Here is an 18,603-nt window from a genome sequence, read left to right as displayed (position 1 = left end):
TCTGCATCCTGTCCCATTTTTGCTGCAGCCCACATCTTATGTGCAGGAATATACCAAGCCTTGTCTTGTCCCTGGTAGTTGTGACATCAGGCATTGTGAAAGACCTCTGTCTGTGTGGCAAGGAACTGGCCCTAGATCAGCTGCAGTATTGTATTGTGTGTGGGGTACTGCCCAACTTGTCTTCTTTGTGCAACTTTCAACTTCTCTCAGCAGTGAGTCCTCATAGAATGGTCTTGACAGTAGGATGTGACAGATTCTTGAAGAGAGAATGAAGGGACTGTTTATTGGGTAACTGGGACAGTCTTTGGGTATCAATTGCAAGGAGACAGAAGAAGAACTGAAAGGAAAACAGATCAAGGTGCACATGCTGGCTGCATGTTCAAAGAAGAAATGCACAGGGTAGTTGCAAGTATCCATGGTATATAGCAGCCAATGATGGTATCAGCAAGACTAGTAAGAGAGACAGGAGAAACATTGTTTTAGCTATATACTTATTTTTGTTATGTTTCTGGACAGTTTTTGACTTTTTGTTAGCAGTTTTTATGTTTTTTGTGTGAGGACTAGCTATCAGTAGAATCACCAGACAAAACCCAGGGTGGAACAGATGTCTCTGGATGGAACACAGGGTAAAACAGATAAAAGGAAATGAACTATGTTTGGTATTGAGTGGTGTGTGGGTCACCCCTGTGGGGGACTTTGAACACTGACTGTCCCCAGTCAGCATGGGGAAAGGAATGAGGGTAGCAGAAGAGGCTGCAGAGAGGTGGGCAAAGCTGCAGAAGGAGGTAGGGGTATTGTCAGAGGAGAGGGTATGGAGGCAAGTAGGAAGGAAAGAAGGGGAGGGCACAATGGATGGGCTGTGGGTGCCAGAAAGGGAGGACAGTCAGCTGTCCAAGGCAAAAGCCTCTACCTCATTGTCAGTGGGGTCATCCTCAGTCTCCTCAAGAAGGCAGTCTAGTTCTTCATCACCTAACCCAGTAATGTGAGTCACAGTCACATGGGTTTGAGACTGTGGGTGGTAGGGAAGTAGGTGGAATGCAGCAAAGTGGAGTCTCAAGATGGAGCCATCCAACTCAGCCAGCAGGTATGAGCCCCCAGTGGTCTGATGAAGGATGACCATGGGGCCAGTGTACTGTAGCTTCATCTTCCAGTTCAGTTCTTTCTCTATGCAGGAGTTGCAAACAAGCATGAGGGTGCTGGGAGCAAAGTTATGGTCTTTAATGCAACACTGAAAGGTGGCTTCAAACTGCTGGATAGACTGGCAGCATGCATGGAGGACATTATCATGGACCTGGTCTAGGTCATCCTGATGCTTCTGTAACTGGCATGTGTGCCAAGCAATCAGTTCTGTGGTAGTCAGTGGTGTCACATCATCATGGGATTGGGGCAAAAGGAAAGTAGCCTCAGCAAGGTCAAATGGGAACAGCAGTTCGACACCATGTACCATGAAATAGGGGGATAGACCTGTGGACTTCAAGATGGTGACTCACTCAGCCCAGAACACAGAGTGTGCAATGGTGTGCCAGTGGCAGTCATCATTCTTGCAGCTCTTCATGATAGCCTCATGCACATCATAGTGGCAACACTCTACAATGCTGTTAGCCTGAGAGTTGTAAGGAGAGATATGGATGTGATGGATATGATATTGCACAGCTAGGGCATCTAAGGCTTGAATGAATGCAGGACCATTGTCAGTGACAATCTCAGCAAGTGGACCCAATGGCATAGAATGTCCTCAAAGATGAAGGATGTGAGCATGGTACTATTTTCTGCCCACTGTGGGACACTACCTCTGGGTAGCATGTGATTAGGGGGAAAGCTGTAGGGTAATCGCTAGGCTCAACCCAAGGGGTGCTGAGTAGGAAGGAGATGTAGAATATGGTGGTAGAGTCGATCAGGAAGTTGAATGTAGGGTGTGGAATTTAATTCTGCAGTGTTGTAGACAATTTGGGTCTGAATAGACTTGTTTACAAAATTCCAAGTGACAATCTTGGCACAAAGAAGTAATTCCAAGACTTGTGAGACACGAAGGCAAGACACAGATATGTGGGGGACACAAAAGACACAGTAGACACAGATTGATGCTAGAAACACAGATGACACAGTAGACACAGAGGATGCAGCAGACACTTTGAACACTTAGACACATGAATGACTTGGATAGTGACTCCAAAAGATGGGTGGTATTTTTCTGTTGCTGAGGCGGAATTATATAGTACATGGAGAGTAAGGTACTGATTGGGATAATGTGGGGTGGGTGAAGTAACAATTCCGAAAAATAAAGGGAGATGTGACAGATGTCAATGCACTACAGAATCATGTGAAAACAAACTGAAAAGCAGTAACTGAGAGAAACAAAAGGGAAAGATGGGTATCTTTCAACAGAACAAGCATACCATGTACCATAGAGTAGCATATGCGAAGGATAGAGGCTGTAGATGCAAAGGGGTTCTCACATTGCAGAGAAAGATTTATGGGAAAGGAACAAGAGGGGTAACTGGAGTGTATTACTGATGATCTGCATGATTTCCCAGCTACATGGCGAGGTGAAGGATGAGGTGACATGACTGCAGAATTCCAGATAGACATATGTCAGGTTGATGTTGACACAGAATTCTGGGATGATGACTGGTGTGTGTTATTGATGGACAGGGGAGCTCCAAAGGTTCGATGGGCAAGGTGGCACATGAGGCTGATGCAATAATTCTGAAGATGACAGATGTGGAACTCTGATAGGGGTCGACTTTGGTAATGGCAGAATCTTGGTGTTGGCATCCCTATTTCAGCCTCAGGGAGTATACCACTCCCTACACTGCAACATGCACCACTTGGGATATGAGGTGAGCATGCATTGGGCCTGTACTATGTAGCAGTAGCTGCCAGCTTTGGGCATTAGCATTGTGTCAATGTGAGCTTTATGAAACAGGCCCCCTATCATGGGCACAGTGGGAGGGATATGAAGCTTCTGCATCCAGTGGATCCAGCATTTGTGACAAGTGTGAACATACCACTTCATGTCCTCAACAAACAGAGGCCACCAAAAGCAAAGGAGAAGGCAGGTGTGGACCATGAAGACACCTTTGTGTCTGAGGTCATCATGCACTTCTTTGATGAGATGATACTGCTTGGACTTGTCAATGACTAGCTGGTGCTGTCCATGCAGTTCCCCACACCATAAGTTACCATCTAGGAGGAAGAAGTGGTTGGCTGAATTAAAGAAAGATGAGTACTGCACATCAGTAAGGTCAGGAGGTCACTTGCAGGTTGCAAGGAATGTGTGGATCATTTCTATCTTTGCCTTGCATGCCCAAGCTTTCATGGACCATGGAATGGCAGGGTCATCAGGGGTATCAGAAGGGTTATCAGCATGGGCAATTGTGGAGAATGCAAGATAGAAGGATGCAGGTGGCAGGAGGCCTGCCCAATGGCAAGCAGGTAGCAGTAAGGAAGGATGATCTTGATTGGAAAGGGACATAGGAGGCAGGTGGTCATTGACAGCCTCTGTAGAGAAAGAGTAAAAATGGTCTAGCCAATCCTTGTGGTCATCATCCTTGGGCAGGTTGAGTTCTGACCACAAAAAGTGGGACAAGCCATCAGGGCTTGCATGCCTGTCTGCAGGAATGTGCACAAGTTTGAACGAGAAGAGGAGGATGCCAGTGATCCACCAATTGATCATCACATTAGGCTGCAGATCCAGGTTATTTATCATGCCCTTGATATACTTCACATCTACCTCGACAGTGAAGTTAGTGAGACTGAAGATGTATATGTGAACTGTGTGCAATGCATGGAAGAGGCCATACAACTCAAGCTTAGCCTGGGAGTAACAGCTTTCCACTTTGTTGAGGGTATGTCACAAATTTTCGAAGCGCATGATAATGCTGCCAGCTGACAATGCTCGCATATTTCCTTATTAGGGTCATTAAAGTGGTCTGGTAATGACATGTCAATGGCTTGGGGGCAGTGCCAAGGGAAGAAATTTCATTGGACAGGAGTTACCTGAGTTACCAAGTGAGAACAATCTGATAATGACTGATATGGCATGACATTGTCTTACATCAGCCAAACCCGGGATCAAAGGACAAACTAGTCCAGCTATGATACATCTTCTCTCATGGCTCCCTCCTGTACCACCTGTTTGGCTTTGACCTGTCAAAATGCTGAATGGAATCATGCCATTCTCCATCAATGCCCTCACTGTAACAGGAAATTTCAGAAAACTGTCTTCAAGCAGCATGAGGCAAGTTGCAGGAAGCACAAAGAAGATGAGAGGGAGTGTGTAGCTTTCGAATGTCAGTATGAAGAGAAACAACAAGGTATGTGAATTGGTGCATAGCACAGGCAGACCCAATGTAATGGTTTCTGGCTTCAATTATTAACTCAGCTGCCCACCATCAAGCTGCGAGAGCATCAGTACTCAAATCGCAGCCTCAAGTGCCTGAAGCTCACCACACAGATACAGGATATTTTTTCATCAATGAACCTGGTGAGTCTGATTTCCATTTATGTTGTGGTCCTAGTCTCAGACAAACTGCGGCTGCAGTCGAGGTGACTATGGGACAAGATTACAATGAGACAAGCGACATGCTCCAAGCCTCAGGTATGTATTCACTTCGGCGCATGTTCTTGTAGTGCTCATAATTCCCTCAGACGTGTCAATGCCAACTGCCACAAGTTCTAATGTGGCAAAACTTCCTGAATTCAAGATCCAATTTCATCCAAGAAGCAATTGACCACCAATTTATCAGTCTTACGAAGAGTTCCATGTTCACAGTGAGAAGTCCCCACCCCAGTTGACAAAACACCTTGGTCCCCATTTCACATGTTGGGTGACTTCGAGTTTGTGGAAATCGCACTCGCTTCACTACTCAACCAGCAACAAGTCAATGCCCTGCTGGATCTCTTTGCTCATGTCACACAGGGAGCCATCCAAGTCATGCTCAAGAATGATGCTGAACTTTGCAAAGCATGTGATGCAGCTGCAATGGAACTCACTCTGGTATGATTTTCAAATATCCATTTGTTGCCATCTGTCCTACCTATCTAAATAGTTCTCCAGGGTCAAAGTTAAGGTACCATACAAAAAGGAAGAATGTATGTTCGAAGCACATATTCACCCACTGTGGGAGTGGGCACTCAATATCTTAGAAAATCCATTCCTTGGTCTGCACTTCACCTGGGATGCACAGTGACTTTACAGGCACAACAGCATTGAGTATGAATCTTTTAAAAAGTTACTTCTGGAGATTGAGCAGTACTCAAAGACTGGGTATGTACATACATCTTTGCATGACAACATTACCCATTGGCTCTTTCCGAGTCTTATGATGCTGTCTGCTGATTTTGAAGAGATGTAATATACTTCCTTCTTCTTGCTTGGACTAATGATACTAACTCAATGGCCTACTACAGATGCATGATGGCACTCACTTGTGGTTGCAGTGGCAAACACCCTTGCCCTGTATGTCTTGTACCATTAGAGCTACTCCATGACCTCTCTAGGACTTTTGAACCTTGTACGCATGCCCAGGGCATCAATGCATTATGTGTTCATGCTATGAATCAAGCTGAAGGCAATGAATTGCTGAAGTGGTTAGGTTTACGACCAATTGAAGTAAGTTTCCACCAACAAATCACCATCAGTGAACTAATATATAATGGGATGCAGAATGTGTTCTGGCTGATTGGGTTTTCTGATCTCCACCTCGCCTGCAGCTTTGATCAACTGCATTATGGGCATAGTTTTTGGGGAAAGCATGTCTTTGGGGACCTAAAGGTGATTGTAAAGGTGCTCAGGTGACAGATCAAAGCTGACGTCAAGAAGTAGTGAGTCACTGTTTTACAATCAATTGCTCTGAACATTGTCACTTCTCACATTTGACAACAACAGTGTTGCAAGTTTTCCTCACTGGCAAAACCTTGCACACTTCAACCAAGTTATTCATGTCACTTTTTCAGATGGTAACAAGCTGGCCAATATCTCCAAGGTACATGTGTCCAATACTGGATGGCTGTCAATGAACTGTTTCCCTAGCAAATCTTCTATGCGGGGATCAATGTTTTGAAGAAGAGTATAACCCCTGAAGGGTACCAGATCCTCTGAGTCATCCAAAGCTACCTACAGCTTGATAGCCTCATCAGCTTAGATGTCCAGACCAAATGTACAGTTAACATGATCAATGATGAAATATTGACATTTGATCAGACACTGAAGGTAGTTATATGCTTCATGCTCATGCCAATTTGTCATAATGTGTCATGAAGTCCAACATTGATGGTCTGCAAACTGACTGGAATTTCCTGAAGGTCCACCTCTGGAAGCATGTTGTTTGAGATATCTGCCTAAAGGGTGCTGCATGCAACTATAGCACTTGGCCCAATGAAAGTATGCATAAGCCAATCTGAGATGCATATGAACACCAATCAAACAGTAGAGATGTTCCTGCTCAGGTATGACAACCATGTGTGCTGACACTCCTACTCACAGTCACTTTAAAATGCATGTTAGGTCTTGTGGGTAGATCATCAAGTTCTTGCTACAAAGCTTCTCAGATTGCATGTTGATCACCTCAAGAAATCCATCTCTGGGGAATCAGATCCAGAAGTTGATGCGGTCAGTGAGCATACCTCACTTGATCATATTAAGCTTGGTGCACATGTCATCGCAACCCAAACCCTGAAAGACTTGGAGGAAAATGGTCATCCAGATATGGTGTTCCATCAGTTCCACCAAAGGTTCTGCAAGTTCCTTAATGACACCCTTCTGGCATATGGATATCAAGTCAAGTCATGGATCTCCCTCCCCACTGACTTCACGGTATGTATCTACACTCTCATTATGCATTCATCTAGTTGAAACTGTGCTTGTGCTAAGGTTAAAGAATACTGTTATCTGCTGGTCAACTATGAGTCAACTGTCACTTGGAACCAGTGCACAGATCATCTCTGCTGCAACCCATCATTCTTTGGTGTGCCCTGCTATGACTGTGCGCTTATTCAATACACCAAGACAGAAACCACCTTCATTCATCTCATCTGCATGTTTTCCTGTGTCATTCCAGACATAGGAAACATGGAATTTATCTTGGCACAACCCTTCACAACAAGGATTGGACTGGCCTGCACTATTGATCGCAATCTCAGACTCAAATGTGTCAAGACAGTTCCATGGGCTGCATCCATCTTCATACTGTTGTGTTCGATCATCTGAGGGGCTGTTCTAGCACCTGACACCAAACATGATGACAAATTTTTTGTTGTTGAGCAGCTTGATAATGATATGTTCCTATGGACACAGGCAATGTAGGTTACTTACTGTCTCTAGTGGCCTTCCAACCAGAGAATTTTGAGCACATTGCAGATGTCTGTTCTGACCCATCACTGTCTTGTCCTTTGCAAGCCATCAACCATCCTAGCAAGGAAACTGAAGACTTGCAACATGCTCAGTAGTAGATCAAAGGTACTTGGGCAACAGATTGAAGCCAGTGTTGAGAAATAGTAAGTCATGATTAATACCATTGGCTGCCACTCTGGAATGGACCACATCAGATGCATGCCCAACTCTTTTCCCCCCTGCTGTGGAGCAAAGCAGTAAGTAGTAGGTGCACTGATGCAGGGGGTCATTGGGGGAATATGGTGAGGTCTGTTTCACTACTTGTTATGCCCACCACATGAAACTCAATCTACCAGATGCTGGACAGCAGGCTGCCAGAGTGGACAATGGTCTTGTTTTTTTTATGTATGACTACAGAGATACACTCTGACCAACAAAGTGTTGAAACTACAGGGCAAAGGGATGTATATAGGTCTACAAGGCTGTTGAAGCCTCAAAGGCAAAGAAACCACAATTCAGCTCCTCTTCCCTTCCCTAGTCCTCCCTCTTCCATTTTCCAAGGACCTTCTTGGACACAACTTGTTCAGCAAGGAAATGGTCCAGTGAGTAGACAATGGCTTGTAGGGTGTTGTGGAAAGTCAGAATCAAATGGAAGTCGACATCCATGTCATGCCTAATCATCTCAGTGACAGGAACATTGTCAGCTGGGACATCAGGAGGGGGATAAGTGTTGAGGGAGAGTAAAGTGGGGTCTATGGTGGAGGGTGTAGCAATGGCAGCAGGAGTGGCCCATTCAGGGGGCAAACTGTTGGGAGAAAAATTCTAGTGGTGAGTCAATATCAATGGACTAGTACACAAGCAGAATGGAAGACATACCACCAAGCTGTACAAATTGCTGAACATGTCTGTCACTGCCTCAGCAGTCTCGGGCACATCAACAGGTGTCGAAGTGCTGTTGGGAATTTTGAACGCATCGGGGGACATGGGTGGGGCAGGGAAGGGGCAGATTTGAAGTCACTGAGTGTGGAAGAGGAGATTTCGAGTTGAAGTCACTGAGTGTGGAGGCCACACTTACAGCACAGACAGCCCTCATACCATGGGTGCATGGGCAGAGCATACTCACAGCCATCATTCAGGTCATGGAGAGTGATCCACTGTCCACTGTTGGGATAGTCATTTGTTACTGCACTCATAAGGCAGATGAATGGATGCCCAAGAAGCATGTCAAAGTTGGTGTGTTCAATTACTTGAACCTGGAGCATGACTGGTCCAACTCCAAAGTCAAGTTTCAGGTTCTCTAGAATGCCTACAGTAGTGTCCTTAGACATGTTAGCAGAGGTCATAGTCATGACATGGTCACTGCACAACAGCAGCCCAATCTTTTCCCAGATGTGCCTAGGCATAGCAATGATTTCTGAGCTGGAATCTAGTATGCAGTTGTTTGTGACATTGGTCCCAGGGACCTTGGCTTTGATGCAGCAGAGTGGTAGAGTGTGGTGAGCTACAATGGAACTGTTGTCACCACAGATGATGCAATCTCCATACTTGCACACAGTTTGTTGAGGGTTGTGACCAGTCAGTTCATTTACATGTACTCCCTTGTCATTGTCACTATGAACTACCTCAATCTCATTGGTGGTGATGTCCCTGAACTGTTTGTGAAACTGAGGGGCTACTGCAAATAGTTCCTTGACTGGCAAGGCATTGCTGGTTTTGAGTACACATGCCATGATATGCTTGGGTGTGGCATCATCTTTGAGAGGGAATGAGTAACAATACTGGTTCTGATTGCAAGCTGCTGGGTATGGTGTTTGTGACAGGACAACTGCTGCAGGTGTGGGATCCTTGTATGCAGGCATCAGAGTGGGATTAGTCAGGGGAACATATGGTTTCATAGTGGTGGATGTTGGCACAGGTGCAGATCGCTTGGATGCCTGGTGAGCAGCACATGAACTCTGAACACCAGGGGAAATGATTTCCTCTTTGACAGTGGCTACACAAGGATCTACTTGTGGAGGGTTGGCTGGATGTGCCATGGGTTGTGCTGTAATCTCAACCCTGTTGAAGTGGGCTTTCTTTCTGTGGGACATGACTGCACCCTTGTTACCTTTGTCTGCCTGATATGTAGCCCAAGCTTGGGTGACATATGCCTAAAAGTCAGGGTCATCTAAGTCAGTGGCTGATTCATCTACATCCTGGACAGTGTTCAGAAAGGCAGATGGCTGGATCTCCAACTGCATGTCAACTTCAGGGTGAGCAATGCAAAAGAGGTTAGCAGTGCCTTGTGCAGCTATGTTGCACAAAGCAGCAGGAGCCACAGTGCATGCACTGGCCTGGTCTCTGTCAGCCATGACATGGTCAAAAGCTTCTTTCAGTGAGTTGCATTCAGGGAAGTGCAGAATTTGGCTTCCATCTGTGAGATAAAGATGGTTGTCTGTACCCCTTGTGATCTTACTGGTGCAGATATAGACTTCAATGAGTGTGCACATCCTCATCCAGTGATTGGGGTCTGCATTGCTGTGGCAAGTACTGTGTCTGGAAGTTGTATTCTTGTTTGATGACAGTACCAGCAGGTGGCACCTGCAGCATGTAGGCTGGTGAGGGAGGTGCAACTGGCAAGGCTGTGGTTGCCAATGTTGGTAGTGTGCTACAAAGGGTGGATCCTGTCAGAAGGAACTTGGTGGCTTTGACAACTTCTGCAAGCAGGTATGGGTCATCTGGGTGGAGGTCAGTGCAGACTATGGATAGTTGATGTCAAATACAATCTGTGATGGCCCTTGGGAAGCCATTAAGGAACATGGAGTCCCATTCTGTCTCTGCAAGCTTTTTAGTTTTAATAAGGAGGGCAGAGATCTTAGTGAATTTCTGCTGGTATTCTCCAAGGTCATCCTGGTTTTGCATAGGCTTGGACTGGTATTCTTCGATGAGGTACTGCAAGTCTGCACAGCAGTAGTGGTCGTCACCCTTGCAGCCAGGGTACAAGCCCTTAACAGTGACTATGAAGGCATCCCAGTCATTGGCTGCAGGTGCAGCTTCCAGAAGTGTTTGCCAGACCTCAGGTTCTTCCAGGTCAGTGTAGTGGATTGCAGCTCTGATCTTGCCATGGTCATTGAGGGCAGTGAGAGTACCAAGGAAGTCGATGTCTTCAAGGTATTGTGGGAGCTGCATGGGGGAATCTCTGCTAAATTTAGGTGAGTTTTGTGTACTGTGGAGTGGCATCTGAAACTGAGGATTAGTCATTGGTGGGTTAACCTGTGGTGGCAGCACCAGATTGGTAATGGGTGGAATGGGTATTGGTTGCAGATGTGGAGTGGTTGGTATAGTGCATGAGCAGACTGGCAGAAGTGTTGGTGGGTTACTAATTGGCTGATGGGTGGCCTGTGACTGAGTGAGTGGTTGCAGCAGTGTGACTGATGGATCTGAGAGTCTGGGTATATATTTGGAGGTGTCAAAGAGATGGGAAAGAGAGGGCATTGGTGATGATGAATCAGATGATGTGACAGGTGTCAAAGGTAATGGCAGGGTTTTGGGTCTTTGGGGAGTCAAGTAGATAAAGCCACTGGGAAGGTCAGGGGCAGTGAAATCTAGGTGATCTGGCATGATGGATATCTGATCTGCTGAAATATTGGGAGGAGTGATTGTGGGTAGTACCCATGGAATGTCAGCAGGTGTTTGTGTGTGATCCAGTGTTATGGGTGAAACAGGGTGGAAGAGGTCAGAGTCTTCTGACAGGTTGAGGTTGGGAAAGTGCAGGTGTAAATTTTCTAGTTTGGTGCATTTGGCAGTGTGCCTGAGCAACCTTCTGGAAGCAACAGCAGAATCCCTCACAGTGGGCTCCAGTTGTAGGAAAAGTCCAAGTAGCTGTATAATACAAGTTAGATGGCTTAGATAACAACAATAAAAATGAAGGGAACAAATTGCTTGTCCCAAGGGATTCTGGACTGCTGAGACTAGAAGGTGAGACCCTGTGATTTGTAGTGGTAGCAATTTGTGACATGCATGGTGTGGTCCATGGAGTAGTACTGGCAATGCAAGTGGTGTGCATAGTTTGTGCATGGCAGTATGCAGAACATGTGGTGTAGACAAAGTGGAAAAGAAACTTGTGGTGACCTTCCAAGTGCCAAAAGGTCCCATTCTGTACCTAAGTACAGGGCTTTATAGTCTGGGCAAACCCAGAACCTAAGTAAGTCAAGGTACAAGTAGAGGAAGGCCATGTGACAGCACATACATACAAGATAGGCCTGAACAGAGGCCATGGGTATACTACTAACAAAAAGGGAACAGAGACTGTGTTAAAAGAAAGAGTCCAAAGGAAGGGAAGTAACCAAAGCACAGCAGCCACATGAGAGGAGCAAGGGCATGGGAAGGTAGTGCATGAAAAATGGTGGATACAAGTGGCAAGGGGATGTAATGGTAGTCATGGAATGGTCAATGATAGGGGCTTACATGTCCAGGGAATGTGGATTCCATACACTGGACTTCTCTTACTGGCATTGCCAAATCCTCTGTCATTTACAGAGGTTGCTGTAGCTGTTGCTTCAGTAGAAACCATTAACCTGTGGCTGAGCTCAACCTATGTCTCAACTTCAGTCAAGTGTAACAAGTGCTGTAGAAATGTGTGGAGTATGAGGATCTTTCCCAATTTTGGAAGGTAGGATTGTGTGGCTGAGCACTATAAGTGAGTGTGGGAATGGTGTTGGTATCTGTTGAAATGGGGGAGATGCATTGAAAACTGGAATGCTGTATATGGGTGCTAAGAACTTTTATAGGCACTTAACCTGCTTCCTTCTCTTTTCTTTGGCACTGATGACTCATTCTTGTGTGAAGGATGACTGCCAACATTCCTGGCTGTCTTTCTTCACATTAGGGCCCTAGTCTTGCATCTCCATTCATCAGCATTGTCCAAGTCCAAGTCACCAAACACCTTTGGTGTGTGACACTGGTTGGTTTCCCATGGTCCCAGTCTTATTCCTGTGCTCCCAGTCTTGACTCCAGACCTCTGGACTTGGCCCTGACTTCTGGCCTTGACTCTGGTCAACTGGACTTAGTCCCCATCACATGGACTTGAAGTCCAGTCAGCTGAGGGTAAACCCATACTTGACACTGCTACCCAAATGCAAAATGAAGAGATTAGAGCACAACTACTTGATGAGATGGATTCAGAGCTCACCAGTTGGACAGATACATCATCTAACTCTTCCCCTAGCCCACTGAGCCTGATGATCATTTCCCCTGTCTCCCTGGAATCACCATCCCTTTCAGCATGGGATCCATGTCAGTTGACTCAGAATCAGCATCTATTCAGGAAAAAGGGGACTTTGCTATAGGTGGTTTTTTTTGGCCCTTTTTTGCCATTTTTCAGTTATAAAGTGACAAAGGATGACAAAAAGTGCTGAAAGACAATAAAAAGCCAAAAGAAAAAACTACAGCAAAGTCCCCTTTTCCTGATGTACCAGCTCTGTTTCCATGACAGAAATGACTACCACACCTTATATGAACCTACTGAGTGTGATCCAAGCCCTATGTGACAAGGTTGAGGCTTCCAGGGTACTTGAATGCCCAGTGGAACCAATGCCAAGAGCACCTCAGCTGCACCTTCTGGAACATTTTGCAGAAAACCACCCAGACCTCTTTTGTAAAAATTTGCACATTAACCTAGAGATATTCAATGATATCTTGATCAAATCAGTCATCACCCTGTCTTCCACAACCAATTGAATAACAAGCAGCTACCAGTGTCTATCTAACTTGCAATCTTCCTCTTTTGTGTGGGTCATTATGGCAATGCATGCTCCCCTAAAAATATTGGGCAATGGGCTTGTGTCAGTGTTGGGACAGTAGTGAACTGTACACATCATGTCATGGCTGCAATTCTTGATCAGCATGATAGATTCATCTACATCCTCCATGTCCACTTGGAGGCAATGCATCAAGCATGGACATTCATGGAGTCACAGCCTTGCCATGCATGGAGAAATGGGGTGTTCATGGCTGATGGGACTTCAGTAAACTTTCATGCACAGCCAGGAATGTTTGGAGATGTGTGTTATGATCAGAAATTATGTTTTTCACTAAATTGTCAGATTGGGAATGAACACTCACCTGAAAGTGAAGGCTGTAATCATGACACATAACCTCAGCATAGTGGATTATGCACTGGGGCAACCTGGTTGCATGCATGACACATTTGCCTTCCAAGGAACAAGAATGTACTGGGATCCTTCAAACTTCATCCCCCCACATCACTGGATCTGGGCAGACTCTGCAGCTTGACAAAAATAGGTTGAATCATGCCACCATCTGGCTGGCCCATTGGACCTCAGGATATGGAGTGTTGCTAAGGAGTTCCAAATCTTGGCCTGACTGGAACATTAGCATGGCACAGGATGCAACATTCAATTTTCCAACCTGATATGCTTGACTGAAGGTATTTGGGGGATACCACAGAAGGATGTTTCCCTCTTTGTCAATCACTGCTGCAAGATACATGATTTCTATGTAAGTCAAAAGGTCTGCATTGGCCTTTGTATCCTGCATGACTTCAACCACAACTGTGGCAGTCTTAGCCTTTCATATTTCCTGGATAGATTCACTTACTGCATTCACAATATGCTTGGACTATGACTGGTAACATGTGGTCCACTTCACAAGCTATCTGCAACAGAATCAATACATGTGGGAGGGCACATGGGCTGCCCAAGATCTCTTCACACAACCTGGACATCATGTATGCAGAGACAGTGTCTGTCAGATCCATCTTCCAATTACTCAGAAGGTCCTTGGCATATTGTAATGGGGTCATGTTATGCTGGACAAGGGGCAGATAGTTGGACTGAAATTCTGAGATCATTGGTACAGATGGTTAATATGCAGAATTGGTATTTGAATTACAGCACTGACTGGGATCTGATGTATGCTCAAGCATCAGATAGGAAACCCAATCTATCAACAGCCAGCTGATATTGAACTGTTGCTATTCTCCAGTACCATGCATGTATCTGCAATGCAACACCATCTTTACAACCAACAATGTTTGCAGCATTTCTGATGGGCTGGCATCCATTGCAACTATGCAGATCATTCTCAACAATGCCCCATCTCGCTGTTGCCATCTTCATCTGTCATTGGCTTGACAGACCCACTGATGCAGTTTGACAGCATCTGCAATATTAACTACAGGCATACATATTTGTTTCAATTGGAGTCACATTCCCTGGATGAGGGTCCTGATTGGTTTCTGCTGCATTCACCACATCAATGTATGGCCTGCCAATATGTTATGATTCTTGCAATCTCCCTTCCATGGGTCCATCCATTGATTAGGACAACATTTGCCATATCTTCGATGGGCCTGCAAATCAATTCTGACTTGTTCATATGGGCCTGACCATGAGTTGTCCCAGCATCCACAATATATGTATGTGATGGGTCCACTCACAAGTTGTGATGGATGTGAAATCCCTTTTATGGGCCCAACCATTGGTTATGACCATGGCCTGCCCATCAGTTATAACCTGTTCAATATGCCTTGGATGGACCCATCCATATGTTACTGCAGTATCCACCATATATGTGATGGGCCCACTCATAAGTTGTGATGGATGTGACATCCCTTCTACAGGCCCAGCCATTGGTTATGACAACACCCACCATCTATCAGATGGGCCTGCCCATCAGTTGCAATCTGTTCAATATGCCTTGGATGGGCCCATCCATGGGTCATCACAGCATCTGCCATATATGTGATGGGCCCAGTCACAAGTTGTGATGGATGCAACATCCCTTCTATGGGCCCAACCATTTGTTATGATAACATTTACCATTCATATGATTGGCATGCTGATCAGTTGTGACCTGTTCAATATGCCTTTGTTTTGGAGGATGATGAGCTGCAGGATTGTCAAGTCTATAGAAAGGAACTGTAGGTAGGTAAGTAAGTGTTCCAATTGGTTGAAGCTGAGGTGCAGTAAGGAAAAGTAAACTGCTAAGTGTCCGCTTTTGGATTATGTAATGCTGTGCTCGGTGAACCACAACTAAGGTAAAGGTGATAAACTCCAACACTTTGATGGGCCTGTCCATGGGTTGCCACAGCATCTGCCATATATGTGACAGGCCTACTCATAGGTTGTGGTGGATGCACCATCCCTTCTATGGCCCTGGCCATTGGTTATGACAACACCTGCCATCCATATGATGGGCCTGCCCATCTGTTTTGACCTGTTCAATATGCCTTGGATGGGCCCATCCATAGGTTGCTGCAGCATCCACCATATATGTGATGGGCCTGCTCATAAGTTGTGATGGATGCAACATCCCTTCTATGGGCCCAACCATTGGTTGTAACAACACATGTCATGCATATGATGGGTCCACCCATCCATTGCGACCCATTCAATATGCCTTGGACAGACCCATCCATATGTTGCCACAGCATCTGCCATATACAATGGCTCAAAAAACTGACTGCATGTTTGGACATTTTCCACTAAAGTCAGTAATGCCCCATACCACCTAACCTAGGCCCTAACCTATAAGTGTATGAAACAAAGCCCTTACACTTGGCTCTCTATTGGTGCAGGGGTCAAGGGTTTTGGATAAGGTTTGATCAAATGGCAGCCATTTCAAAATGATGACTCATGTGGTCAGTTTTTTGACTTTATATCAATTTATGTATCTAGTACTTTGTATGAACTCCTTTGGCCCCAATTTGTAACTGCTTCAATCCTTCTAGGCATGCTTTCTATTCATTTTTGACACTGCTCCTCATCAATCTTCCCCCACTCCTCCACCACTCTTTCCCACAGTCAGTGAATGCCTGTAGGAGCACTCCCATAACCTGAGGGGCATCTCTTGAGGTGATTCCAAGTATGTTCAATGGGATTAAGGTCTGGATATTGTGCAGGCCAGTCCAGAAGGTTGATTTCCTGTTCTTCCAACCAACTTTTGGCTCTCCTAGAGGTGTGCTTGGGGCCATTATCTTGTTGAAAGATAATGTCATCTTTGGGAATTCCAGAATCTTCCAAGATTTGCAGCAACCCCTGCTCCAAAATGGCTACATACTGTTCAGCATCCATCCACCTTCCACCTCACTCAAAACCCCTGCTTCATTCCACCTTCTGCAGCCCCATACCATCAGTGAACCACTTCCACACTTAACTGTACCCTTGACCTCTCTAGCAATTAGCCCTTCACCCTTCTTTTTCCACACATACTCTTGCCCATCTGACCCAGTCCTATGTATTTAGGTCTCATCTGACCATATAACTCTCTTCCTGTCCTCCACAGTCCAATTCTGGTACTTGAGAGCAAAGGTTAGCCTTCTCTTCTTGTGTACATTAGAAAGCAAGGGCTTCTTTTTCTTGACCACAGCCTTCACAGAGGATTCCTTGAGGGTATTTCACACAGTCTGTGGTAGACAGGAGTATCAATAATTGAATTGATGAATTGAATGGCATGGACAGCATTTTTGGGCTTGCCAATAATGATTTGCTGAGCAGTAGCCCTTTTGTTGGTAGGGGGTAAGCTTTAATGGATGGCCACCACAAAGCCTAGTCCTCTCTGGCTGGAGTTTCTGAAGGACCTGGAATACTGTAGACTACCCTAAGCCAGTTTGGGAAGCAATTTTCCTGGAGGAAAGATCAAGAATGGTGAGAGATATGTTACTCTTTCTTTGAGAAGCAGAGATGGGTTCCATGGTGATGGTGGGGTTTATTTATAATGTCTGACACTCAGTTACATAAAGGTGACATAATAGAACCATTACCAGATATATGTACTAATATTACAGTATGCCAGGGTCAAATATATGTAATTGAAACCTAAAGTCAAAAAACTGACTGCATGAGTCATCATTTTGAAATGGCTGCCATTTGATCAAACCTTATCCAAAACCCTTGACCCCTGCACCAATAGAGAGCCAAGTGTAAGGGCTTTGTTTCATATACTTATAGGTTGGGGCCTAAGTTAGGGGGTATGGGGCAGTGTTGACTTTAGTGGAAAATGTCCAAACATGTGGTCAGTTTTTTGAGCCACTGTATGTGACAGGCCCACTCATTGGATGCAACATCCCTTCTACAGGCCTGACCATTGGTTGTGACAAGACTTGCCATCCATATGACAGGCCTGCCCATCCATTTTGACCCATTCAATATGCCTTGGATGGGCCCATCCATAGGTTGCCACAGCATCTACTATATATGCAACAGCCTGCTTATAAGATAAGTTGTGATGCATTTGATATCCCTTTGACAGGCCCATGAATATATTCCATCACCACTTGGACAGGCCCACTCTTATTTTCTATCAATGGGCTGGCTATTTATTTCCAGGCCTGTCTATATGTTGCAACACTCTGACACATCCAGGAAGGGTTCACTCATAAGTTGTGACATCTGCTGTAACCAAATGGATGGGCCTCCCTTTTATTGATGACAGTGCACATCATGCCACTGATGGGCCCATCTATGTGTCATTCCATCATCTACCTCTTGACAGATGGCTTGCACATACCTTTTATTATCCTGCCCCTCCATGGACCCACATATATGTTGTATTATGCTAACCATGGGACTGCTCATTTGCTGCTGTGACTCTGGGCCTCTTCATGTGTTATGACTTAATTAATTTGATGGGCCTGTGTCAGGCTCTATATGAGTAGGGGTAATTTGGTGCACAGGCTACCCACATCTTGTGACTAAGCAGACTACATGGGGTCCTTGAGCTACACAAAGGTTACCAGTTTGTCTATGAGAGTATTGCTCACTTGCTGTTAGGCATATATATGCATGTCCATGGGCCCATAGCCTACATGAAATGCATGTTGGACTGCATTGTGAGAATTCAGATATACCTGCCACCTGTAAACTGATCATCACTGCTTCACATAGCCATAAGACACACCCTTGCAACCACTGTTTCATCCTTTGGGATGACATTGATACACCCACTGACTATGATATTCCGAGTATGCAGATCATGTTCCATGAATGGGCTTACCAAATTTTGTAATAGATTTTCATATGCATGATGACTGGGAGCAACTGAAGCATGCAGCCAGAACAAAAGTTGCCAAGACTAAGACTGCGAAGAAAGTGATTCTAGATGCTCATGGGGTGCAATTTTCTGTGCTCAATGAGCTCCCAGGCTGGCTTCCCACCTGTCAGTCACCAATTGACTTCATGCACAATTTTTATGGAATGGATTGCCTCATTTCCAACTCCTGTTGTGTTGATACTGACAGCCATCAATAGCACTCATCAAACAGTTTATCT

The 18,603-nt window shown here is 45.2% G+C and overlaps 2 protein-coding genes across 2 annotated transcripts; one reads left to right on the top strand and one right to left on the bottom strand.

Moving 5' to 3' along the window:
- Positions 1-4,822: 4,822 nt before the first annotated feature.
- On the top strand, positions 4,823-5,192 carry F5J12DRAFT_898420 (uncharacterized protein; the record flags this gene model as incomplete). The annotated part of the gene is made up of 2 exons (XM_051748111.1): positions 4,823-4,999; positions 5,052-5,192. The coding sequence occupies 2 exons, from the start codon at positions 4,823-4,825 to the stop codon at positions 5,190-5,192; spliced, it is 318 nt and encodes a 105-aa protein (XP_051594703.1).
- A 2,675-nt stretch (positions 5,193-7,867) lies between these two features.
- F5J12DRAFT_786990 (uncharacterized protein) lies at positions 7,868-8,236 on the bottom strand (the record flags this gene model as incomplete). The annotated part of the gene is made up of 2 exons (XM_051743569.1): positions 7,868-8,155; positions 8,210-8,236. The coding sequence occupies 2 exons, from the start codon at positions 8,234-8,236 to the stop codon at positions 7,868-7,870; spliced, it is 315 nt and encodes a 104-aa protein (XP_051594702.1).
- Between the last annotated feature and the right edge of the window lie 10,367 nt (positions 8,237-18,603).

Source organism: Pisolithus orientalis (assembly GCF_024613125.1).
Source record: "Pisolithus orientalis strain OTSU chromosome Unknown F5J12scaffold_80, whole genome shotgun sequence".
Taxonomy (NCBI): domain Eukaryota; kingdom Fungi; phylum Basidiomycota; class Agaricomycetes; order Boletales; family Pisolithaceae; genus Pisolithus; species Pisolithus orientalis.
Note: the sequence above shows the minus strand (reverse complement) of the source record. Positions and strands in the feature narration are given on the sequence as shown.